This window comes from Carettochelys insculpta, chromosome 22 (genome assembly GCF_033958435.1).
Source record: "Carettochelys insculpta isolate YL-2023 chromosome 22, ASM3395843v1, whole genome shotgun sequence".
Lineage (NCBI taxonomy): Eukaryota > Metazoa > Chordata > Testudines > Carettochelyidae > Carettochelys > Carettochelys insculpta.
In genome coordinates, this window is record NC_134158.1 from 4927780 (window position 1) to 4952727 (window position 24948).

Below are 24948 nucleotides of genomic sequence, written 5' to 3' on the forward strand. Positions count from 1 at the left end.
GACGCGCTCCTTGAAAATGATCATAACTAACCCCCCCCGTCCCGCCGCGCCTCGGCGCACGAGGTGCGCAGACCCGTTCGGCAGCTCCCGCCCCCGGGGCGCACGAGCCAAGGAGCGCGGCCAGTGGCGGTGCAGACCGGGCTCTTCCCGAGCGGGGCTGGGGACACACAGAGACGCGCCTTATCCCCGCCTCGCCTTCGGGCAGCGCAGAGCCGGGCGAGACGCCGCCCCGCTGGGACTTCTGCCCGTCGGGCCCGGCGGCTACCTGGGAGAACGAGAGACGAGCCGAGGGGTGGACAAAGCCCCACCCCCCCCCGTGGGCAGCGACAGACCCGAGCCGGCTGCACAACCCAGACACGCGGCGCGGCCCGGCGGCCGCAGGGCGAATCCCTGGGAACCGGGCGCGCGTCACAGCAGAGGGGAACCTCCCTGGCTCAGCCGTGCTGGGAATAACTGCCGAGAAGGGGATAAGCGCCCGCCGGCTCCAGCCCAGCCCATCCCCACCCCCAGCGCTGGCCAAACCCCTCCCGGTGCTGCCCCCGAGGGCGGGCTGGCGCCGGCGCGGGGACCGGAGACAGCCCTGCCGAGCGAGTCCGAGCCGGTCCCCTGCGGCTCCTCTGCCGCGTGGCCCTGCTCCGAGGGGCTCCTGCGATCCCGGGACTCCCGGCGCTGGCGCTTTGCGGCTCCCGCCCAGTTGTGCCCGGCTCTCCCTGAAGCCCGGAGCGGGTGGGGACGAGGGAGCGGGGGAAGCGGCGGCCGGAGAGCTGGTTTCAAGGGGCACGTTGTGTGTGTGGGGAAGGGACTTGGTCTCCCCCCGGGCTCCCCGTGCGCTGCGGACACACCCGCTGGGGGGTTGTGTTGAACACGTGTCCATGGCCGCATCTGTGGTTGTGGTCACTGGGTTGTCGCACTCCCAATGGAGCCGGAGCACCTGACCGGGACCCCCCTGGGCGCAGCTGTGCGGGGGGGAGGGGGGGGGGTCGGGCGCTGGCGGCTGGAACGGGAACTAACCGGTTTTTCCCGCCCTTTTCCCTCAGCGTTCCATCCCCTCAGAGCTGTTTGCCCCCCAGGGCGCCAGGGGCAGGTCCCCCCCCCCAGGCGTCTGTCAGAGCCGGTGGCGGACGGACGGATGGACGGACGGCCCAGGGCGCCTGTCCGGCACTGCCCCCACCCCCGCAGGGACTCCCCTCCCCTCCCCCCCTCAGCTCGACCGACCTCAGTCCTGCCGCCCGTCGGGGAGATGCGCTGACGGCTCCTCAGTGGGGCTGTGAGCACGGGCGAGACCTTGTGGGGTGCCCCCGCCCCCGCAGCCTGTCCCGTCTGTGGTGCGGGGCAGCCCCTGGCGCACGTCTACCTTCAGCGCGCCGGGCTGCAGCCCCCTCCTGCTCCCCTGCAGCCTCCTGCCGAGCCTCTGACTGGCCTCGTCCCCTCGCGTGTTTGTTTAGACACACCCCATCCGCAGCCCCGCACGCTCACCGCCTCTCCTCATCCTCCTGCTGGCTGGGGCCGAGGCGGCCGTTCAGAGCACCGGGGGGAAGAGGAGCTGAGGGCAGGGGCAGGTGTGTGACTGTGGTACCCGCTTTCCTTTCTGTCGGTTGATGCATCCACGTGGTGATGCTCTGGGCAGCAGGCGCCAGGTTCACCCGTACCCGTGCGAGCCAGTGGGCGCCGTCTGTCCGGGGCTCTCCGCTCGGGTTCCCCTTCGCCTTCCCTAGTTTGACCCTTTCACCATCACACCTGCTCTCGTTTCTGTTTTCCTTGTCCGGAGTCGTCAGTTGGGTTTTGGGGCCCAGGGCAGCCCCCCCACCACAGAGCCTGGGGGAGGCCCCTTTGTCTGCAGAAAGGCTTGGGCCTGCCCACTGTGGAGTCGTAAAGGCCAAAGCTCAGCCCAGTGTGGGGGTCAGACCCCGTACAGGTGGGCAGGAGGGAAAGTGAGTGGGTTTTTCTTGCCTTCTGTAACATACTCAGGCTGTCTCTGAACACTCAGTCTGGCTCTGGGCTCAGCTGTTCGGCCCAGCTACCCAGACCCCACCTCCCCCAGGTCTGTTTCCCTTCCCTGGGCAGGACACGCCATCGGATCTCTCTGGAGGAAGGGACGAGAAGCGAAGATACAAACCTCTCTCCCTCGGCCACGATCTCTCCGCCAGTCTCTGCTCCCGACCTGCTGGGGAGCTAACGTCAAACCAGCCCATGAGCGCGGTGAACAGGTAAATCTCCCCCAGGCCGTCACCCAGGGCCTCCCCCTCCACATGGACAGAGGCTGACGGGGCGACGCGGGGGCCTGTGAGCATGGGCGGTACCTAGAGCCATTCTGTCAGGCTGACTGCCCTGGGCCCTGCGCTTTGGGGGGCCCCACACTTCAGGGGTGCCTGGGTAGTGGGGAGCTGGCAGCAGTGCCACCATCCTGGATCAGCTCCACCCTGTATTACCAGATCCCAGCATGGTGGGAGAAGAGGGGGCAGGGACCTGGTAAAAGGGGTGGGATGGGGGTGGGGGCAGAGCAGGGATGGGAGGAGGCAGAGGCATCAGGAAAGGGAGGAATGAGGGTGAAGCGGGAAGTGGGGTAGAAAGCAGAGGGGTGAGAACAGGGACTTGGGGAAGGGGTGGAGTGTGTCTGGGGGGTGGAGGGGCGGCTGCAGGGGTGTGTGCTGGGCTGGGCTGTGTAGGGCACCAGCCCAGGTGGAGACAGCCCTGCTCCAGCACCATTTCTCCAGCATCCATTTCCCAGCCCTTTGTATTTCTCTGTCTCTCTCCCACTCCCCTGTGATCTGTCACAGAACATCCCCCTCCTGTCCTCCAAACAAGGGCCCGGCTAATTTAACTACAACTCATCAGGAAAGACACCTTGGAGTCATGGGCCAGTTCTCTGAAAGCATCCGCGCAGCCTGCCATGGCCGCCCAAAAACCAAACCAGGGTGTTAGGAACCATTGAAAAAGGGACAGGGAATAAGATGTAGAATATCTTGTTGCCCTTGTATAAAACCACAGTACGCCCACATCTTGAACACCGTGTGGGCCCCTCATCTCAAAAGAGATATATTGGCATGAGAAAAGGTTCAGAAAAGGGCAACTAAAATGACTAGGGGTTTGGAGCAGGTCCCATGTGGAGAGAGATTAAAGAGCCTAGGACTTTTCAGCTTAGAAAAGAGAAGACTAAGGGGGGGTATGATAGAGGTAGATAAAGTGATGAGCGGTCTGCAGAAAGTGAACAAGGATAAATTATTTACTTATTCCCAGAACATCAGAGCTAGAGGACACCAAATGAAATGAATGGGCAGCAGGTTTAAAATCAATAACAGGAAGTTCTTCTTCACACAGCGCACAGTCAACCTGAGGAACTCCTCGCCAGAGGAGGCTGTGACAGCCAGATCTGTAACATGGTTTGAAAAACAGCTCGATAAATTCATGGAGGTTCTGTCCATTAATGGCCATGAGCCAGGCTGGGTAAGGAATGATGTCCCTTGCCTCTGTCAGAGGCTGGAGATGGATGGCAGGAGAGAGAGCGTTAACTGTTCAGTTCATTCCCTCTGGGGCACCTGGTATTGGCCACTGTCAGCAGACAGGCTACTGGGCGAGATGGGCCTTTGGTCTGACCCAGTCTGGCCGTTCTTATATTCTGAGCTAGGTGTTAAGTGCAGAGCAGGCCTCGGGGGGGGGCAGGGGGGAGGTTCCCTGGAGCTGGCTGGAAACACAGGGGCTGAGAGATTGGCTGGAAGCTCCGCATGTGTGAGGCACAGAGCCAAGAAAAGCAGTAGGGAGTGTGACCCTGGCGGGACGCAGGCAGACAGACAGAGGTTGCTGCAGGCCCAGGGTCCCCTGGAAGGACAGATGTGGGGTTCTGAGTGAGGGAACTGCCGGCTGCTGTTGGTTTCTACAGGAATGCGCGGATATTGTATGTAACTAATAGAGTTTGCACCAAAGAAATACCTGACTCCTATGTCAGTGTCTCCTGCCAGGGGAGGAACCTCGCAAGGGCCCAGACACTGGCTGAGGTCAAAGGAGCCCTGGTACAACCTGAGTGGGAATCTCGACCCATGGTAGTAGGTGGGAACATTTGCACGAGCCCCAGGTGTAAAGTGCCTGAGTAGAGAAGCAGATGCTGCTCACTGAGTTCATTATGTGCAGCTCTGTGCACTGAGCAGTCCCCACTGGCCCTGCTCCCTGAGCTATCACACTTCTCCCCAGAGCCAGTCCAACCCACGGATGGATCCCTGGCTCCTCTTCCCCCCAGCAGCACCAGCCCACGCAGGGACTATGGGCTAATATTGGCCCCGGAGAAAGAAAACCACTGGGAAGATCTGGAGGAGCTGGACTGGGGTTCGGTGGGGTGGGGGATGGGCAGGACTGTTCTGTTCCCTTCGGCGTACGGAGCTGTGCACCTGTGAACCCCAAGGCTCTCGGTCAGCTCGCAGCTGGCGCTGTGCGGGGGCTGGGCTGTAACCCTTAGACTGCGCTGTCATAAAGCTTGGCTCACTTGCTATAAACTTTCCCTTCAGCTCAGGGGTTGCTGCTGATTGGTGAGTTGCTGCAGGTTTCATGCCTCGTCACCAGCTGCCTGTGACCTTAGCCCAGGGAGTGCCTGCAGCCCGGCTGGTACCGGTGGTGTTGGGATGTTCAGCCAGACACAGCCAAGTTAGGGCCCCTCCGCACACAGTGTCGCTGAGGTAACTTAGTGGGGCTAGTTTCCACCGTTAGCCGTTTCAGTGCAGGCCTGGGGGTGGCTGCGGACGCCCTCACTGCCAGCTAAGAATCTCCTAGTTCAATTGAGGGCACCTGGACACAGCCCCTGGGAGGCGATTCCCAGCTCGGTACTGGTACCTGCGCTGACACTGCAGGAGTGAGCACGCTGCCAAGAGCAGGGAGGCCACAGCAACACGTGGGCAGCGTGGGGGGACACTAGGGTACAATCCAGCCCCACCCAAACCCCAACACTCACTGCGCAGACACAGCCTGAGTTTAACTGTTTGTGTCCTGCCCCCCTTCTCCTTTCATTCCCTTTCTACGTCTTTACACCTGCTGCTCCCATTCCCTGCCCATGTCCTTCTCCTGCCTCCTTTGCTTGTCTTTCTGCAGCTCCTCCCCCGGCCTCTCCTTTCTCCTCACCTCATTCTGTACCTCTGCCCCTGGCAGGAGAACAGGCACCGCCCATTATCAGCAAACCTGTTCCTCGTGCGAAGAGAAGAGAAGCCCAGAGTCCTCACCAGCCATGGCCGCTGCGACTCCTGTATGGGAAATCCAAGAGGAAACCAAGTGTCCCATCTGCCTGGAGTATCTCACAGACCCCGTGAGCACAGAGTGTGGGCACAACTTCTGCCGAGGCTGCATCACTCAGTACTGTGAGACGTGGGTAGAGCTGGGCTCTGACTCTTTGTACTGCCCCAGCTGCAGAGCCCGAATCCAGGGAGGGGCTCTCCGGAATAACTACCAGCTCGCAAATATCGTGGAGAAAGTCAAACACCTGGATTTCAAACCTGGAACTGAGAATCCCTGTGAGAGACACGGCAAAGGCCTGGACCTGTTCTGCGAGGAGGACGGGGAAGCCGTGTGTGTGGTTTGCTGGAGGTCCCCCGAGCACAGCTCTCACACGGTGCTGGGCCTGGACGAGGCTGCGCAGAAGTACAAGGTAGGACACGCTCTGGGTGTGGGTTAATTCCATCTGTCCCTTTTCAGACTCAGTCTCTCAGAGCCCCTGAAACTCCCGGTGCCCCAGATTTCCTCCTCTGATCTCTTGTTCCACTGACATCTCTGTCCTGCAGGCGCCTTCCTCTTGTCTGATGCACAGAACCCTGGCCACTGACACTACCCCAGACAGTCCTTAGGGAGAGGTGCGCACAGAGGTGACAGTAAGCCGGTGCACCCTGGTCTGCCACCCCAGTCAGAGCTGGCTTCAGGGGCGCTGCACTGCAGGAGGAGGAGGAGCCCACATCAAGCTGGGTTACACAACTCTGGCCCTCCCTTTTCCTGGGACCTCCCTCTTTAAATACCCCTCTGGAAACCACCCCCCGACTCATGCAGCCAGTGAAGCAGGTCTTTGCCCGTGAAAGCTCGTGCTCCAAAATATCTGTCAGTGTCGAAGGTGCCCCAGGACTTGTTGTTGTTCTCAAAGATACAGACTAACACGGCTCCTCTCTGATGCTGGACACGTAGGTGTGGCTCACTCTCCCACGCAGGGTCACTTGAACCACATACACAGAGAGCAAATGAGTCTCCCCCCACAGCCTTAGCTAAGCGGGAGGTGGCTTTTAGCTCAAACTGCAGAGGCTCAGGCACTAAGCTCCAGAGATCACTGGTTCAGATCTGCCTGTGGGAAGTTACAAGTGGGGGTTCACCTGGGTTGTCCCTGGGTCTCTGATGCTCAAGATGCTCTTCTCCAGCTAGTGGAAACGTGTAACCCACACACACACCCGGGAGTGTTTTCATGTCTGGAACACCAGTCCTGGAACTTTTCCTTGCAACAAGGCCTGTTGCCAACTTCGTCCACAGATCTATTCTGGAGATACCATCACTGGGCCTAACCAGGTTATTCACAGAACCACGGGCACATTCTCATGTTCCTCAACTAACGTCATATCTGCCATCATGTGCCAACAATGCCCAGATGCTTTGTATATTGGACAGATTTCAAACTCTCAGACAAAGAATAAATAGACATAAAACAGACATAAGAACACTCCTGATTCACAAACCTGTCAGCCAGCACTTTAATGGAACGGGCCGTTCTGTTAATGACCTGAAAGTCTGTGTTTTACTGAAGAGGAATTTTCACAACACTTTGGAAATAGAGGCTGCTGAACTCTCTTTTGTATTCAAATTCGACACATTGACACGTGGTTTGAACCGGGATGCGAATTTTCTGGGTCATTAGGGGGGCTCTTTTTCATATTTGGCTTTATCTAATTCTTGACTCCCAACTCCCCCCCACACTTCTGCCCCTCTGCTTTCTGATTTGCTCACCTTGATAATATTTTTCTGATTTGTCAACCTTGATTACTATTTTTGGTTCTCTGTGCCTTAAATATTGAGTCTGTTCTGGCCTGGCCACTCCCAGTCTCTGTTTAATCCTTGGTTGATGGAGTCAAATTTGTAAATGAATTGCAGCTCAGATATTTCTCTCTCCATTTTATTTTTGACATTTTTTTTGTTCTAGGACTGCTGCTTTTAAATCTGTTACTGAGTGTCTAGGGAGATTGAGTTGTTCTCCTGCAGGTTTGTGTATGTTACTATTCCTGATGTCTGATTTATATCCATTTATTCTTTACACAGAGACTGTCCAGTTTGGCCAATGTAAATTGCAGTGGGGCATTGTTGGCACATGATGGCATGTATTATATTAGTAGATGTGCAGGTAAAGGAGCCCTTGATGGCGTGGTTGATGTTAAGTCCTGTGACGATATCGCTGGTGTAGATATGTGAGCAGAGTTGGCAGCGAGGTTTGTTGCAGGGATTGGTTCCAGGTTTAGAGTGACTGTGTTGTGGTCTGTAGTTGCTGGTGAGAGTTTGTTTAAGGTTGGCAGGCTGTCTGCATGCAAAGGGGGTTGCAGATCACTGATGATGTGTTGGAGAGGCTTTAGTTGGGGCTGCACGTGATGGCCAGTGGTGTTCTCTTGTTTCCTTGCGAGGCCTCTCTTGTAGCAGGTGGCTTCTAGGTACCCGTCTGGCTCTGTCAATCTGTCTCCTTATTTCCTTAGACGGGTATTGTAGTTTGATACTCTGTCACTTGTCACCATGCAAGGCACTGCATTTAGCCATATTGAGTGGAAATCCATCAACCTCACGAAAAACTTGCAAGGATACAGACAGACATCATCTTCCCCTCCAAATGCAAACAGAAGGACATCACACCAAAAGGACTGAAGGTGAAAAACCCACTGAAATCAACATACTGCACAGATTACAGTGAGAGATTGTGCCACACATTCTCTAAGAAACTGAGGAACCACCTGATCAGCATCCTGTACAGCAAACAGGAAAACATCAACAGAGAGCTCTCAAATCTGGAGACCCTCATAAAAGAGTAACCTTCCCCACAAACCTCCACATGGCTGGACTTCACTGAAACAAGACAGGAGACTTACAATGCACATTTCTCTTCTCTACAGAAGAAAAAGGACTGTAAACTATCTAAACTCCTCCTTTCCATATGGGCCACAACAGGGGTAGCCTTAACTCACCCAGCAGTATTGTCAATCCATCCAACTACACACTCAGCCCAGCACAAGAATATGCACTTTCTTGGGGACTCTCCCACTGCCCCACCACCTCCACAAACTTGATACAGTTCTGTGGTGATCTGGAATCCTACTTTTGCCGTCTCTGACTCGGGGAATGCTTCCAACATGACACTGAACAGCGCAGTGACCCACAGGTACCCTCCCACCTACGGTACAAGAAAAAGAATTCCTCATGGACTCCCCCGATGGTCAAAATGACAAACTGGACCTATACATAGAATGCTTCCGCCGGCGTGCACAGGCAGAAATTGTGGAAAAGCGGCATCTCTTACCCCATCACCTCAGCCTTGCAGAACACAACGCCATCAGCAGCCTCAGAAACAACTCTGACATTGTCATCCAAGAGGCGGACAAGGGAGGCGCTGCTGTCGTCATGAATAGGACAGACTGCCAAAAGGAGGCTGCCAGGCAATGCTCCAACACCACATTCTACAGGCCTCTGTCCGAGGATCCCACTGAGGAGTACACAAAGAAACTACAGCATCTGCTCCAGACTCTCCCTATAAAAACACAGGAACAAATCTACACAGACACATCCCTTGAACCCAAACCAGGTTTATTCTACCTGCTACCCAAGATCCACCAACCTGGGAATCCTGGACACCCCATCATCTCAGGCATTGGCACCCTCACCACAGGATTGTCTGGATATGTGGACTCTCTACTTAGACCCTATGCTACCAGCACTCCCAGCTTTCTTCAAGACACCACTGACTTCCTCAGGAAACTACAGTCCACTGGTGACCATCCTGAAAACACCATCCTAACCACCGTGGATGTAGAGGCCCTTTACACCAATATCCCACATGAAGATGGACTCCAAGCTGTTAGGAACATTATCCCTGATGAGACCATGGCACAAATGGTGGCAGAGCTTTGTGACCTTGTCCTCACCCACAACTATTTCAGATTTGAGGACAATTTATACCTTCAAATCAGTGGCACTGCTGTGGGTACCCGCATGGCCCCACAGTTTGCCAACATTTTTATGGCTCACCTGGAACAACGCTTTCTCAGTTCTCGTCCTCTAGTGCCCCTCCTCTACGTGCGCTACACTGATGACGTCTTCATCATCTGGACCCATTGGAGGGAGGCTCTTGAAGAGATCCATCGTGATTTCAACAGTTCTCATCCCACCATCAACCTTAGCATGGACCAGTCCACACAAGAGATCCATTTCCTGGACACTGCTGTGCATGTAAGCGATGGTCACATAAATACCCCCCTATACCGAAAACCCACAGGTCTCTATGCTTATCTACATGCCTCCAGCTTCCATCCAGGGCACACCACACGATCCATTGTATACAGCCCGGCACTAAGGTACAACCGCATTTGCTCCGATCCGTCAGACAGAGACAAACATCTACAAGACCGTTACCAAGCTCTCCTGAAACTACAATACCCATGTAAGGAAGTGAGGAATCACATTGATAGAGCCAGACGGGTACACAGAAGCCACCTGCTACAAGACAGGCCTCGCAAGGAAAACAAGAGAACACCACTGACCATCACATACAGCCCCCAACTAAGGCCTCTCCAGTGCATCCTCAGTGATGTGCAACCCATCCTGAACAATGATCCTTCACTCTCACAGACCTTGCGGGGGCAGGCCTGTCCTTGCCTACAGACAGCCGGCCAACCTTAAACAAATCCTCACCAGCAACTATAGACCACAACACAGTCACTCTAAGCCTAGAACCAATCCCTGCAACAAACCTCACTGCCAACTCTGCTCACATATGTACACCAGCAATATCATCACAGGACCTAACATCAACCATGCCATCAGGGGCTCCTTTACCTGCACATCTACTAATATAATATATGCCATCATGTGCCAGCAATACCCCACTGCAATTTGCATTGGCCAAACTGAACAGTCTCTATGTAAAAGAATAAATGGACACAGATCAGACACCAGGAACAGTAACATACACAAACCTGCAGGAGAGCACTTCAATCTCCCTGGACACTCAGTAACAGATTTAAAAGCAGCAGTCCTACAACAAAAAATATTTCAAAAATAAAATGGAGAGAGAAACTTTCCGTGTGTCAGTGTCTCCTGTCACTGAATGACGATTCCCTGACGCCCGATTGTCTGAGCCCCCAAATATTTCCCACAACTGTGAAATGGAGGAAAAAATATTTAAAAAATACTTACGGACCTTTATTCTGTGCAGCTGAGAACCTTTTACTCCTTAAATAATAAAAAACGATGACAAAGAAACACCAGTGTTCCCCTCCAAACAGACCAGTGAATTCTGCCCAGACTGGCGGCCCCCTTAGACACAGCCCCTGCCCCTGCCCTGCCGCCACAGGGGGAGGCTGATGTCCGCGGGAAGCCTCTGTGAGCACAGGTGAGGGGAGGTAGCACTCCAGAGATGCGCTGCTCCCACCACATCCCCACCACAACTTTAACTGCTAAATGGGTGTCCCCTGCCCCTCCCAGCCCCTCTGGGTGGCCTCCCTGCCTCCTCTGTGCTTTAAATACTGAGTCTGTTCCAGTCTGGCTATGGGCTGAAGAAGTGGGTCTGTCCCACGAAAGCTCATCACCTATAAATTATGCTGTTAGTCTTTCAAGTGCTACTGGACTGCTTCTTTATACCCCTGTCAGTGACTTGCCACACCTGAAACTGGCTCTCGTCGCCCCTTTCCCACAACAGCCTCCAGGGCTCTGATTTCAGTCAGGGCCTGTTAGTCTGTTTCAGCCACAACAAGGAGGAGGCTGCAGCACCTGGAAGACTAACAGATTTATTCCAGCTGCCCATGAGTGCTTAGGCCAGTCAATGAGCTCGTGGGAGTCCCAGGGACCCAGTGTCACCGGTGAGCTCCTCCCAGCCCAGCAAACAGCCTGAGTCAGATCCAGGAAGGGAAACACCCACTCGCTGCAGCACATGAGCCTGTTCCTGAGCTCAGGGAAGTGAAACTCACCCTGTTCCCAGCCCAGAGGGAGCCATGGCTGCAGGGAGCCCCCTGCAAAGTCTCCAGGAAGAAGCCACATGTCCCGTCTGTCTGGAATCAGGGAGGGAGCCGTGTTAGTCTGTAGCTCCGAGAACAACAACAAAGTCTTGTGGCACCTTATAGAGTAACAGATATACTGGAGCATGAGCTTTCGTGGGCAAAGACCTGCTTATCAGGTGCATCTGATGAAGTGGGTCTTTGCCCATGAAAGCTTATTCTCTAAAATATCTGTTAGTCTATAAGGTGCCACAAGACTTTTTGTTGTTCTTGTCTGTCTGGAGTTCTTTAAGGACCCAGTGATTACAGAGTGTGGGCACAACTTCTGCCGAGCCTGCATCAGCCAGTGCTGGGAGGGACCTGACCCAGCCGCCTCCTGCCCTCAGTGCAGAGAGACTGTGCAGCAGAGACACCTCCGGCCCAACAGGCAGCTGGCCAATGTTATAGAAATAGCCAAACGGCTGAGTTTGCAGGCAGCGAAGGGAGCAGGCGGGGACGGGGTGTGTGGGGAGCACCAGGAGGCTCTGAAGCTGTTCTGTGAAGAGGATCAAACCCCCATCTGTGTGATCTGCAGAGAGTCCTGGGCTCACTGCGCTCACACTGTGGTTCCCATCCAGGAGGCTGCCCAGGAGTACAAGGTACAGAGCTGCTGTCCAGGCTGATGGGTAATAACTTTGCGTTTTACTGACAAGTCAATGGCACCATTCCGGTGTGTGCAGCCTTCAGGGCCTGAAAGTTGCTGTACAAATTAGTGATGCTCCAGTCTGGCAAAAAGGCAACAAAGGAAGTTTTTAAGTTTGTCTTTGTGAGGGACACCCCTCCCCCCTGTGCTGTATGGAAAATGGGCTGTGACTGTAAATCTGTATAACTTAGAGATACTTTGAACAAAAGATGGTTTGTAACCGATTACATTTAATGTTCTGACCTGCTGAGTGTGTAATTGTTGTGAGTAGTTGGAAATACGCCGTGTGTGCTTGTTCAGAGTTAGAGATGCTAATAACAGCCATTGCTGGAGATTCTGGGGTTAGTTTTCCTCATGACTGAGCAATTCACCTGAGGGCTTGTAAATGACTTTTTGTTCTGTAGCTTTGGGAGGTGGCTGGGTTAAAGACATGTAACTCTGCCACCTGGTACCGACCTCCATTTTGGGGGGATGCTTAACGAATGCCTGTGGGGGAGGAGTGGGGAGAGAGGGAACCTATTTAAGCAAGAGGCATTTTTCAGCCAGTGTTTGGGCCAGCTTCACTTTTTGCTTCTAGCCTGCCTTCGAAGTTGCCCGACATCCCCTGAGGCTACGTCTGCTCTTACTGGGAATGTCGGCGGCTGCTACGCAACTGACCATGTCTACACTAGCCCCAAACTTCGAAATGGCCATGTAAATGGCCATTTCGAACTTTACTAATGAAGCGCTGAAATACATATTCAGCGCCTCATTAGCATGAGGGCGCCCGCGGCACTTCAAAATTGACGCGGCTCGCCCTGACGGGGCTCCTTTTCGAAAGGACCCCGCCTACTTCGAAGTCCCCTTATTCCTCTGAGCAGATAGGAATAAGGGGACTTCGAAGTAGGCGGGGTCCTTTCGAAAAGGAGCCCCGTCTGGACGAGCTGCGTCAATTTCCAAGTGCCGTGGCCGCCCTCATGCTAATAAGGCGCTGAATATGTATTTCAGCGCTTCATTAGTAAACTTCGAAATGGCCATTTACATGGCCATTTCGAAGTTTGGGGCTAGTGTAGACATGGCCCTTTAGTTACACCAATTCTGTACCTAAAATCAATTCTGCAGCCATCAACATTGGTCCCTGTCCTCACTGCTGAACATCGATGAGAGCGCTCCTGTGGTCGGCATTCCTTAATCTGTGCTCATAGGAATAAGGGGCTTTGAAGTAGCCAGGGTCCTTTTGAAAAGGAGCCCTATCTGGACGAGCTGCATCAATTTCAAAGTGCCGCAGCCACCCGCATGCTAATGAGGCACTGAATATGTATTTCAGCGCTTCATTAGTAAATTTCGAAATGGCCATTTGCATGGCCATTTCGAAGTTTTTTGCTAGTGTAGATGTAGCCACTGAGTCAGTTTCAAAATCTAAAGAGGGAGGAAGTCAGTGAAAGTTGTTTGTTTTTGGTGGAGTTAATGTTTTGAGTTAAATGCCCTGTTAGACCAGACTAGCAAGCTTTGCAGTGTGGACACAAGGGTTTGTGGGATCTGCCTCCCACCCATAAAGGGGCTTTTCTGGAAAACAAACAAACAAAACCAAAACCAGTGTGAGCAAGTCCTAAGAAACAGAGAACATTACTGGAGACCCAGGCTGGGATGAGATTCTTTTTGATCTAAAGATTTTACCTGCTATGAAGGCAGCTGTGACGCTATGAGGCCCATCTCACCAGCACTGAGCAGTGAAGAGGAGCAGCGGTTGGGAGGGAAAGACGCGCTGCTGAAGGCCCCAGGCCCAGCAGGGAGAGGAGGTTCCCACTGGGAGGCTGAACTCCTGCGCAGTTCCACGAGGGGTTAAACTCAGATGCTGCGGCCAGCACTAGAGGAGGTCACTGGGCTGAACGCTGTGTGGGCCTGAGGTGCCCTCAGCCCACCCACGACAGGGCTCAGATGGAGCAGCTGATTCACCCCCATGTGACTCCAGTGCCCTGGAATGTGCTGCACCACTCAGCAATCTGCAAGTACCCACACAGCTTGGGCAGAACTCAGATCTCTCGCAAATTACTAAAAAGCCCTAATGTGAATTGGTAACACGTCTGGCTGTGACCAGCCCTGGGGCTGCATTAATAACGTGTCCTCTCCTGGGGAGTATTGACCTCACAAAGATTAACAGTTATCTTGAGTTCTGCGCCATCCCTCTCTCAACCGAAAGTAAAACCTCCCAAATCCTTCCTGTTTCCTCAGGGAAAAATCCAGGCACATTTGAAGACTCTGAGAGAAGAGAGAGAAAAGCTGCTGGGACTGAAAGGCACAAGAGAGGGGAAAAGCCAGGAGTACCTGGTAGGTGCCCCCTGTTATGAACCATCAGGGCTGGCAGAGGGAGGTCTGTTTGGAGGCAGACTCCTGTGTGGCCTTGGTGAAGGAGGGCTAGTGAGTGTCTCTGTGATCGGGGATTGGTGGGTTAGAGCCGTGTGAAGACAAGCCCTGAGCTTCCATTGCAGTTAGAGTGTAAATGGCTCAGGGCAGGGATTTTCCCTCCCTAGGTTCTGTGCAGGGCCCCACACACCTGAGGGCAGATCTCATCTGGGGCCTGCGGAAGCTGCTGGGGTGCCAATAACAACAATAAACCCTGTGATAGAACTGGTAATAACAGCCACAGCCTGTAACTCGCCCTTCTCCAGCCTGAAGACAGCTCTCTCCCCAGCACACCCCGGTCTAGCCCAGCAGTTCCCGGCCTTTCCCAGACAGGGACCCATGTGACAATTCAGGAAGACTTGGTGACCCCCGGCAATTCAGACACGGGGGTGGGGTAACGATGGGCAGCGCCGTAACCAGCTAATTTTGCACCTGAATATAAAACGCTTTAAACGACTTTATTCTGTGCAGCTGTGAAAGTTTACCCCATATAAAATTGTGCCCCTTCATGTGGAGATTCATAATAGTTATTTCACAGAACAGGGGAAATACATGAATAAAATATTATTATTTTTATTAATAATATTATTAATAAAATAATAACAGTACAGTTACTCTAGTTAACCAGAGCTGTGGTGGTAGAAAAACACTCGTCCCCAAACCCCTCCCCCCGGCTTAAGCCCCACGCTCAGGGGGAAGGGGAGTCACGCTCAGGGGCTAGAGGGGGCCGGGGAGTCACACTCAGGGGCTAGGAGTCACTCAGGGCTGGAGGGGCCTCGGGGAGTCACAGAGGCTCCTGACCCCCGCAGCTGGAATCTGGCTGAGGTGTGGACTCCGGCCAGCAGCGCCATCCACGGGAACCCCGGCCAGGTGTGAGGGAGACCCCAACTGCCACGGCTGGAAGCTGGACGGGGCACGGAGCCCTGACCACCTCTGAGCCCCAGTTCCAGGCTTCAGCCTTCCAACCCTCAACCCCGTCCTCCCCCTCCACCACCTGCCTCACCTCAGCTGGCCGCTGCTCCTTTGGTTCCCCAGAGCTCTGCCCTATTCCTGTTTCACACGCAAGAGGGCAGGTCCCTGCCCTGCAGGGCTGAAATGGTAGAACTTAATTGAATGGGTTGGTTAACTGCCCAATGGTGACTCCTTTTCAAACGTGATAGGTTGGGAAACCCTGGTCTGGCCCTTGTGCCTTTCGCACAAATCCTCCCCAAGGGAACTGGCTGTCCCCAGGCAGTGCTGCCTGCTGTGTCTGCTCATTTTGTTCAAACACGTTTGCTTCTTCTTTGTCCACTTGCATCTCTGTCAGTGCGGTGCTGAGCCCGGCCTCCTGCTGCTCGGGGTCTGAACTCCCACAGCCCGTGAATGACAGAATGTGCTAACATGGCAGCCTTGGCAACCTCCCTTTCAGAGACAACTGGGAACAAAGGGGGAAACCGCGAGAGACTCTTCTGCCTTGTGTGCACAGAACAGAGTCAAAAGTCAGATATCAGGATTTTCAAAGACGTTCTCCCTCCTGCACACTCAGCTCCCCATGACAGGGCCCAGGCTCCACACATGTCCCTGACCAGCCCTTCCCCTGTCTTCCTGCAGAGACAGACACAAAGGGAGAGGCAGAAAATCGTGTGGGAATTCCAGCAGCTGCGTCAGTTCCTGGAGGAACAAGAGCGACTCCTGCTGGCCCAGCTGGAGAAGCTGGAGGTGGAGATTGTGAGGCTCCAGAATGACAATGTCCGTGAACTCTCTGCGCAGATTTCCCGTCTCAGTGAGCTGATGGGTGAGATGGAGGGGAAGTGTCAGAAGCCAGCGAGTGAATTCCTGCAGGTGAGACTGAGGGAGAGACAGAGACTCTGTGTGTGCCCCAGGGCTGGAGATCCCAGAGAAAAAAATAAGTTGGTGCTTTGCACCCACCAGCCACAGCTCCTCCACTTCTCCCTGCACGTCCTGCCAGCCACAGTCAGCTGGGGGGAGGAAAGGATCAGGTCCAGGGTGTGCTGGGGGACGGGGATGGGCACAGGTGGGGAAGAGGAAGTGTGGGGGCAGGAAGAGGTGGGGCAAAGTGTGGCACTGAAAGAGGGGGTGGAGTGGGAGTGGGGTTCTGCATCCCCTGGGAGAAGTGGAAGCTGGTGCCGATGGTTACAAACATCCCAGCTCCCCACACAGGGAAGGGAGACTCCTGAATCATAAGCTCTGGGGTCCAGCAGTTGGAGGTGTCGAGTTACATACACAGAGCTATTAGAGATGGTAAAGCCCCATTAGCTCAGGGAATCCAAGGCCCTGGGGCCAGGGCAGGGCCCCTCTTCCCTAGATTTGCAAACTCCCTTCCCTGGGATCCCCTGTGTGTGTTGTGTGGGACTGAGATTCTTTTCTCTCCTTCCCCTGTAGGATGTCAGAAGCACCTTGAGCAGGTACGTGGCTCTCACTCCCCTCACACCTCACCTTGTTGGGAAAAACCTCGGAGAAGATGTTTGCATCAAATCTCCCCTGGGCTCTACAGTGAGATGTTAGGGGAGGGTCAGATCTAAGCTACAAATATCCCTGATCATCTCCAGCCTGAGGGTCTCACCCTTGCACAGAGTTTACAATTATCCCCTCAATGACAAAGTCTGACCTCAAGTATTTCCTAGAGGTGTCACCTCCCTGGGGGACTGGCTGCCCCAGGACTATGAGGCTGGAACATCGGCTTGTCACTGCTGGGCACTGGCTGAATTGGTGTCTGAGTCTAGTTCCTAGTGGGCAGATTTGTACAGCACTTCCACTGGCAGCATCCTGTCCCTCAGAGCCTGGAGGCCAAGGAGTGAATGGGCCATGGAGACGCAATTCCCCTTTTGTCCCCAGAGCTGGTCTCTCCAGGCCGTAGTTCTAGAATCTGAATGGGGCCTGCGAGGGGAATGTTGCAGGGCCCTGGGCTGTGCTGCACCTGCTCTCAGGCTGGGAGAGGCCGAGGGATTCTAACTCCCAGCCCCTCAGAGCAGAGACTCACTGGCAAGAACTGAAGAACCGAGTCACTAAATGCCGTATCACCATCTGACGTTGTTTCTGTCCAGGTGTGAGAAGGGGAAGTTCCAGCCGCCAGCGGAGATTTCCCCTGAACTGGAAGGACAAGTCAGTGGTTTCTCCCTGAAAACTGTTGCTCTCTCCGAGACTCTGAGCAAGTTCAAAGGTACCTAGAAAGGACCTAGGAGGGGAAAGGGAGTTTAGCGTCTGGGACAATGGAATGCAAAAGGCTCTGTTCACTTGGTTCACAATTAGGTTGTGCTTCTATTAAATTGCTGGGTGAGAATGGCAAAAATTTAGGGTCCACCACACTCTGATTGATTAATTAAAAATCTTATTTGTTCCAAAGTATCTTGTGCCATTAGAGTTACCATTAGAGACAGAGAGACAGTGGTGTTAGTCTGTATTCTATCAAAACAAAACAATAGTCATGTAGCACTTTAAAGGCTAACAAAATAATTAATGAGGTGATGAGCTTTTGTGGGAGAGACCCACTTCTTCAGACCATAGCCTTGCCAGAACAGACTCAATATATGAGGTCCAAAAATTGTTATCAACGTTGACAAGTCAGAATAATTGTTATCCAGGTTGGTAAATCAAAAGAGCAGAGGGACGGTGGGGTGTGTGCGTGTGTAAGGTTGGGAAGTTAAGAGTTAGGTAAAATATCGAAGTATGTAAAATAGTCCTTGTAATGGGTCAGGTAATTGCTGTCACTGTTCAAACCATCTGTTAATGTGTCAAATTTGAATATGAATTTGAATTTGAATTGCTAAGTGAGGAGGGAGAAACAGTTACAGGAAATGGCAGAGATACTTAATGACTTCTTTGTTTTGGTCTTCAGGGGGAAGTCTGAAGAAGGAATGCCTAATGTAGTGAATGCTAATGAGAAAGGGGTGGCTTTAGAAGATAAAATAAAAAAAGAACAAGTTAAAAATCACTTAGAAAAGTTAGATATCTGCAAGTCAGCAGTGCCTGATGAAATGCATCCTAGAATACTCAAGGACCTGATAGAGGAGGTATCTGAGCCTTTAGCCATCATCTTAGGAAAATCATGGGAGACAGGAGAGATTCCAGAAGACTGGAAAAAGGCAAATATAGTGCCCATTTATAAAAAGGGGAATAAGAACAATGCAGGAAACTACAGACCAGTCTGTTTAAATTCTGTGCCAGGAAAGATAATTGAACAAGTAATTAAGGAAAACATCTGGAAAGTGGAAAGGTGATAAGGAACAGCCAACATGGATTTGTAAAAAACAAATCACGTCAAACCAATCTGATAGCTTTCTTTGATAGGATAACAAGCCTTGTGGTTAAGGGAGAAGCAGTGGATGTGGTATACCTAGACTTTAGGAAGGCATTTGATACGGTCTCACATGATATTCTTATCAATAAACGAGGCAAATACAACTTAGATGGGGCTACAATAAGGTGGGTACAAAACTGGCTGGATAACCCTAATCAGAGAGTATTTATTAATGGTTCTCAACCCTGCTGGAAAGGTATAACAAGTGGGGTTCTGTACGGGTCTGTTTTGGGACCGGTTCTGTTCAATATCTTTTTCAACAATTTAGATATTGGTGTAGAAAATACGCTTATTAAGTTTGCAGAAGATACCAAGCTAGGAGGGGTTGCAACTGCTTTGGAGGATAGGGTCAAAATTCAAAATGATCTGGACAAATTGGAGAAATGGTCTGAGGTAAACAGGATGAAGTTTAATAATCAAATGCAAAATGCTCCACTTAGGAAGGAGCAATCAGTTTCACACATACAGAATGGGGAGAGACTGTCTAGGAAGGAGTATGGCAGAAAGGGATCTAGGGGTTATTGTGGACCACAAGCTAAATGTGAGTCAACAGTGTGATGCTGTTGCAAAGAAAGCAAACGTGATTCTGGGATGCATGAACAGGTGTGTTGTGAGCAGGACACGAGGAGTCATTCTTATGTTCTACTCTGAGCTGGTTAGGCCTCAGTTGGGGAATTTTGTCCAGTTCTGGGCACCACATTTCAAGAAAGATGTGGAGAAATCAGAGAGGGTCCAGAAAAGAGCAACAAGAATGATCAAAGGTCTAGAGAACATGACCTATGAAGGAAGACTGAAAGAATTGGGCTTGTTTAGTTTGGAAAAGAGAAGATTGGGTGGGGGGACAGGATAGAAGATTTTAGGTATCTAAAAGGGTGTCATAAGGAGGATTGATAAAAATTGTTCTGCTTTACCTCTGAGGATAGAACAAGAGGCAATGGGCTTAAACTACAGCAAGGGAGGTTGAGGTTGGACATTAGGAAAAAGTTCCTAACTGTCAAGGTGGTCAAACACTGGAATAAATTGCCTAGGGAGGTGGTAGAATCTCCATCTCTGGAGATACTTAAGAACAGGTTCGATAAATGTCTATCGGGAGTGGCTTAGGCAGTACTTGGTCCTGCCATGAGGGCAGGGGGCTGGACTCAATGACCTTTCAAGGTCCCTTCCAGTCCTAGTGTTCTACGATTCTATGAATGTTAGTTCTGAGCATTCCCTCTGCAGGCAGTTTTTGAAGTCCCTTTTCAGTAGAACACAAACTTTCAGGTCTTTAACAGGATGACCCACTCCATTAAAGTGCTGGCTGATGGGTTTGTGTATTTGGAGTTGTTTGATGTCTGTTCTATGTCCATTCATTCTTTGTGGAAGAGTGTTTGCAGTCTGTCCTATATACATAGTGTTTGGGCATTGTTGGCACATGAGGGCATATATGATGTTAGTTGAGGAACAGAAGAATGTGCCTGTGATTCTGTAATTAACGTGGTTAGGTCCAGTGGTGGTATCTCCAGAACAGATATGTGGAGAAAGTTGGCAATGGGGCTTGTTGCACAGAAAAGTTCCAGAATTACTATTATTGTGGTATAGACTGTGGTTGCTGCTGAGAATTCTCATAAGGTAGGGAGGTCGTCCATAGGAAAGAACAAGCCTGTCACCTAGGGCCTTCTGGAGAGTGGCATCCTGATTTAGGATGGGTTGTAGATCTTTAATGATGTGTTGCAGGGGGTTGGAATTGGGGGCTGTAGGTAATGACAAGGGGGCTGTGTTTACACTACAAACATAACTTCGAAGTTGCTGACTTCAAAGTTAAGCATCTACACACACCCTGCTTCAAAGTTAAACTTCGAAACTTGGGCACTACTCAATTCCCAGGAATGGAGTAAGGACTTTGAAGGAAGGGAAAAATGTGTGTAGACTCTCTGCTGGCTACTTCAATGCAGTGCCTAACTTTGAAGTTAACTTCAAAGTTAGTTCTTAGTGTAGATGCACCTGTGGTGTTCAGTTTTTGGCTTTTTTGGGCCTGTCTTGGAGGGGTTGGTTTCTGGGTATTCATCTGGCCTTGTCGATTTGTTTATTATTTCTCCCGGTGGGTAATTCAGGTTTCTGAATGTTTGGTGGAGATCTTGGAGTTTTCGGTTTCTGTCAGTAGGATCAGAGCAGATATGACTGTATCTCAGAGCTTGACTGTAAATGATGGATTGTGTCATGTTACCACTAGAGTGAGAAATGACAGACACTTGGACAGAAATACTTCCCAGTTCCTTTCTCCTGGGGCATAGGCAGGTCATGCTGCATTTCCGCTCTGATGCTCTAACTAACCCTATGATAGCTGAAATGTTCTGTACATCCCGATTGTAACTTCACTAGCAGATTCACCCAGCACTGCTCAGGTCCTTAACTCAATTCGGGGTTGTTTGACAAGAAGTGGAAAAGTCCATCCTTCATTGAAATAGTTGTGTTTTTCAAAATTACAATGTTGTTTTGATGAAGTTAATTTTTATTCTAGATTTAAAAAAAAAAAAATTACCACATTTCCACTGAATTTTTTAGTACGTTTTATAGAGGGGAATTTCATGAAATGTATATTTATTTTTTGTTGCTTTAAATTCTCTTTTTCTTCACTGTGTTAACAAAAAAGAGGCAGCAAAGTTAATGTGGTTTCCAGTAACATTTTCTTTTAGTTTTCAAACCTTAAGCATTGATTTAGGTGTGTTGAAACAGAACATTCTTCTAAATTTCTGGAAGGTTTATTAAGAAACAAGTCTATTCAAGGTTCATCCTAAATTTTTGTGGCTTGTCTTGGTTCAGTCTCTTTCAACATTTACTCAGTTGTGTTAATTTTAAGGACTGTCCTTGATTAGCTGATCCTGTTTGGTTTTATGAGAAGAAATCCCATTCCAGGCACATCTCATTTTCCTGACGCAACCAAACACTTATATTGCTTTAAGTTCTGATAAGAAGAATCCATATACTGAATTTGGAGGTCAAATTTGGAGACAAAGAGACAAACTCTCTAAAATATGTAATAGAATCGTAAAACTGGAAGGAACCTCAAGAGGTCGTTGAGTCCAGTTCCCTGCCCTCTTGGCAGGACCAAGATGTAGGGAGTGCTTTAGATCGATTTCATAGCAAAAGCTGAGTTGAAAAACAGGTAGAGCAATAGAATCACAGAGCTTAAGACCAGAAGGGAGCACTGAATGCTTTTGTCTAATGTTCTGAAGAGGATGTTGAGTTCTCTGTCTTCATTTTTTTATTAATGACAGAGAAATGAAATGAAATGAAGCGTAAGAAAAGGGAAATGCCGAACAAACACATGCATCTATATTATATATAACTTATTTCTCTTCTATTTCAGACAAACTAAATGAAGAAACAAGTAAGTGCCATTCTCCTTCCTCTGAGAAGGTTTTGTAAAAAAATTAGATCCTCCTGAGGGGAGGTTTTTGCATTAAATTTATCTTGTTCCAAACAAATCCCTTTTCTGTTTGTTTGCGGACGTACTTTTTTATTATTTCTTTTCTGTTTGGAGCTGTGAGTTGTTTTTCATGTTACTTTGCAAAATGTGGGGAATGACTAAACCAGATTAATTTTCCACAGAAAACTAATCTGAACAACCGATGGTCACTGCAGTAGCAGAGACACAGAGCGTAAGGCCAGAAGGGTCGACGAGATCCTCTAGTCAAGTGATCCCCAAACAGTGGGACCCACCTTCCTAGGGGTACATGGAGGAATGTTTGGGAGGCCCAGGCCAGCCCACATGGGGGTGCAGAGGGAGCACTTCCTGCTCCCACTCTGCCCCCAGCCCAGCTCCCATCCCAGTCACAGCTCCACTCTGCCCTCAGTGCAGCTCCTTCCCCAGTTGTAGCTCTGCTCCTCCCCCGGCTCCGCTTTCAGCCCAAACTCCTCTGCAGAGCCAGTTGTTCAGCAGTGGGGGAAGGGGCACAGACCCGTTCCATTACCGGAAAGGGGAGGGCAGGGGTTGGACAGGAAAACCCTAAACACAACCTGCCCAGTCTGAGCTCCTTCAGGGGAGAGTGTGTGGAAATAATTCCTCAGTCGGAACTGCTGTGGTGGTGATAAAGGGAAATAAAAACATTACAAGTGGGAAACCCCTAACGTGTGTGTGTCTCTTTCATCTTTAGGCAAACCGCATATGGGAATCGGTAAGTGTCATTCTCCTTCCACTGACAAGAAATGTTTGTCCCAAATCAGATCCTCCTGCGGGAGCTTCTTTCATTTGTGTGGAAGTTTTCCGTTTTCAATGTCACTTTTATGATTTTGTTGCGATATGAGACATTGGCTGTTCATTTACCTGCTTTGCTTTTTGGAGGGATTTGTGCAACTTGTTAAGATGGGGGAAACTCTCAGGTGGAACACGGTCAGGGGCAGTTGTTTTATATCTCTCTGCTGAAGTGGCCTGTCACCTCCCTGTTCTTTCCTTCCCCTTCTCCCCTCTGAAGAAAGCCATGAGCTCTGCAGTGGCCCAACCCTGATGGGGTGACAGGGACTGTGTCTGTGGGTGACCGCTGCTGCAGACACAAGCAGAGGGACGGAGCCTGAATCAGAGCCAGGGGCTCTCCTGGGGCCAGTAGACACCCCTGGGAGCTCCTGTGACCAGAGCTGGGAACTTTGTTCTTTTTGGCTGTCTGCATCCACCATGTTCCCAGCCTGCGCCTGTCTCTGGTACACAGGGCATCACTTTCCTCCCATCACCAGCATGGCCCTCTCCCTCTTTCAACCAGCCGCTGTTCTACACTCCCCCTCCCCCTGCAATGGGTAATTAGCCACCAGAAGAAAGGGGCCCAAGCCCAGAGCCCCTGGCTGGTTGTGGAGCCCAGGAAAAATGAGTATCTGTACCGCTGGGCCAGCTCTGCCTGCTGCCCACCCAGCACTCCAGCCAGGGAGCACAGTCAGGATAAGGGAGCTGCCCAGTCTCCAGCTGGAGCACTGGGTCGGTGGAGTGGGACCTGCCCTGTGCCCTGACCCCATTCCCGTGACAGAAGCATGAGAAATTGAGGGACAGCAGGTGGGAAGGGGACGCCCCCCACATGTTCAGGCCCAGGGCCCCACAGAAACCTAATCTCCCTTCTCCCCACCACACTCTGAGCTTCTGTCTTATTCCACCATCAAACCCCTTCCCCAGTCTTAACCCCTCCCTCCCTGCCTCAGGCTAATGGACTCTTCTGCTGCTGAGCTGTGATATTCAGGGCAGGATCTATCCTGGTCGCGTGTGGCCTGTTATTCCCTGAGCTGTGACATTTCCCAGCAGGCCGGGTGCAGTGGGGAGGCCCCAGAGCAAAGTCCAGCCCAGGGGCAGCTGGGCACAGGGAGATTTAAGGTGTTAGGGGGAGGGGAGCTCTGCCAATGGTCACTGAGTTGGACCATCTGCCAGGGCTCCCAGAGTCTCTGGTCCCTCCCCAGGGAGAGGTGGGGGCAGGAGGGGAAAGATCCTAAGCCCCAGGCCTGGCCCAGCCCATCCTTTCACCCTGTCCCTGACCCATCCCTGCCTGTGAGTGACTCTCCCCAGCCCTGGGCTGAGATCTCAGAGCTGTCGGGCACAGCCTGGGGGAAGGAGATTCCCCGAGTCACTCTCCAGCTGGGCCCGATTCTGTCACTGACCCATCAAACCCTCCCCCTGGGCTGAGCTCTGCCCCTCACGCTCTGATTCTCTCTCCCCTGCAGCCCGTGTGACTCTGGATCCAGACACGGCTCATCCCGACCTCGTCCTGTCTGAGGGTGGGAAAAGTGTGAGATGGGAATGTACACAGCAGCGACTGCCCGACAACCCAGAGAGATTCGACGCTGAGCTCTGTGTGCTGGGCTGTGAGGGGTTCACCTCGGGGAGACATTGCTGGGAGGTGGAGGTGGGGGATGGGCAATGCTGGGCTGTGGGGGTGGCCAGAGAGGCTGTGAGCAGGAAGGGACTGATCAGCCTCAGCCCCGAGGGAGGGATCTGGGCTGTGCGGTGGTGGGGGGATCAGTTCCAGGCTCTCACCTCCCCTCGCACCCACCTGCCCCTGAGCCGGGCCCCCCGCAGGATCCGGGTGTGTCTGGACTGTGACCAGGGGCAGGTGACATTTATCGATGCTGATGCTGAGGCCCCGATCTTCACTTTCCCGCCGGGCTCCTTCCCTGGGGAGAGAATCCGGCCCTGGCTGGGGGTGTGGGATAACAGATCTCAGCTCCGACTGTGTCCCTGAAATCAGCCTCTCTAGCCTCAGTCTCTGTGAACTTGGAGGACTCCCATCTACTAGCTCCTGTCTCAGCTCTATGACCCCTGAATGCCCATTCTCCTCCCTCCCTGTGGCCACCAGGGACAGGATGGGGAGAGCGATGAGCCCCTCGGGCTGGCAGAGGGGCCCTGAGGGGCAGATATGGGGCTGGGCAGGGGCAAAACTAAGAGC

General features: G+C 52.0%; 1 protein-coding gene across 1 annotated transcript; it reads left to right on the forward strand.

Moving 5' to 3' along the window:
- Nucleotides 1-1207: 1207 nt before the first annotated feature.
- Nucleotides 1208-24948, forward strand: LOC142024815 (tripartite motif-containing protein 10-like). Its single transcript, XM_075017072.1, has 10 exons — nucleotides 1208-2207; nucleotides 3319-4664; nucleotides 5131-5623; nucleotides 14086-14181; nucleotides 15847-16077; nucleotides 16639-16661; nucleotides 17301-17416; nucleotides 21900-21920; nucleotides 22687-22707; nucleotides 24227-24948. The coding sequence occupies exons 2-10, from the start codon at nucleotides 4537-4539 to the stop codon at nucleotides 24742-24744; spliced, it is 1647 nt and encodes a 548-aa protein (XP_074873173.1). The 5' UTR covers nucleotides 1208-2207; nucleotides 3319-4536; the 3' UTR covers nucleotides 24745-24948.

Excerpts from the sequence above, each read along its gene's own strand:
- LOC142024815 (XM_075017072.1), top strand. The coding sequence starts at position 4,537 with ATGCCTCGTCACCAGCTGCCTGTGACCTTAGCCCAGGGAGTGCCTGCA. Across the intron at positions 5,624-14,085 it reads AGGCTGCGCAGAAGTACAAG|GGAAAAATCCAGGCACATTT; the intron begins GTAGGACACGCT and ends CTGTTTCCTCAG. Across the intron at positions 21,921-22,686 it reads CAAACTAAATGAAGAAACAA|GCAAACCGCATATGGGAATC; the intron begins GTAAGTGCCATT and ends TTTCATCTTTAG.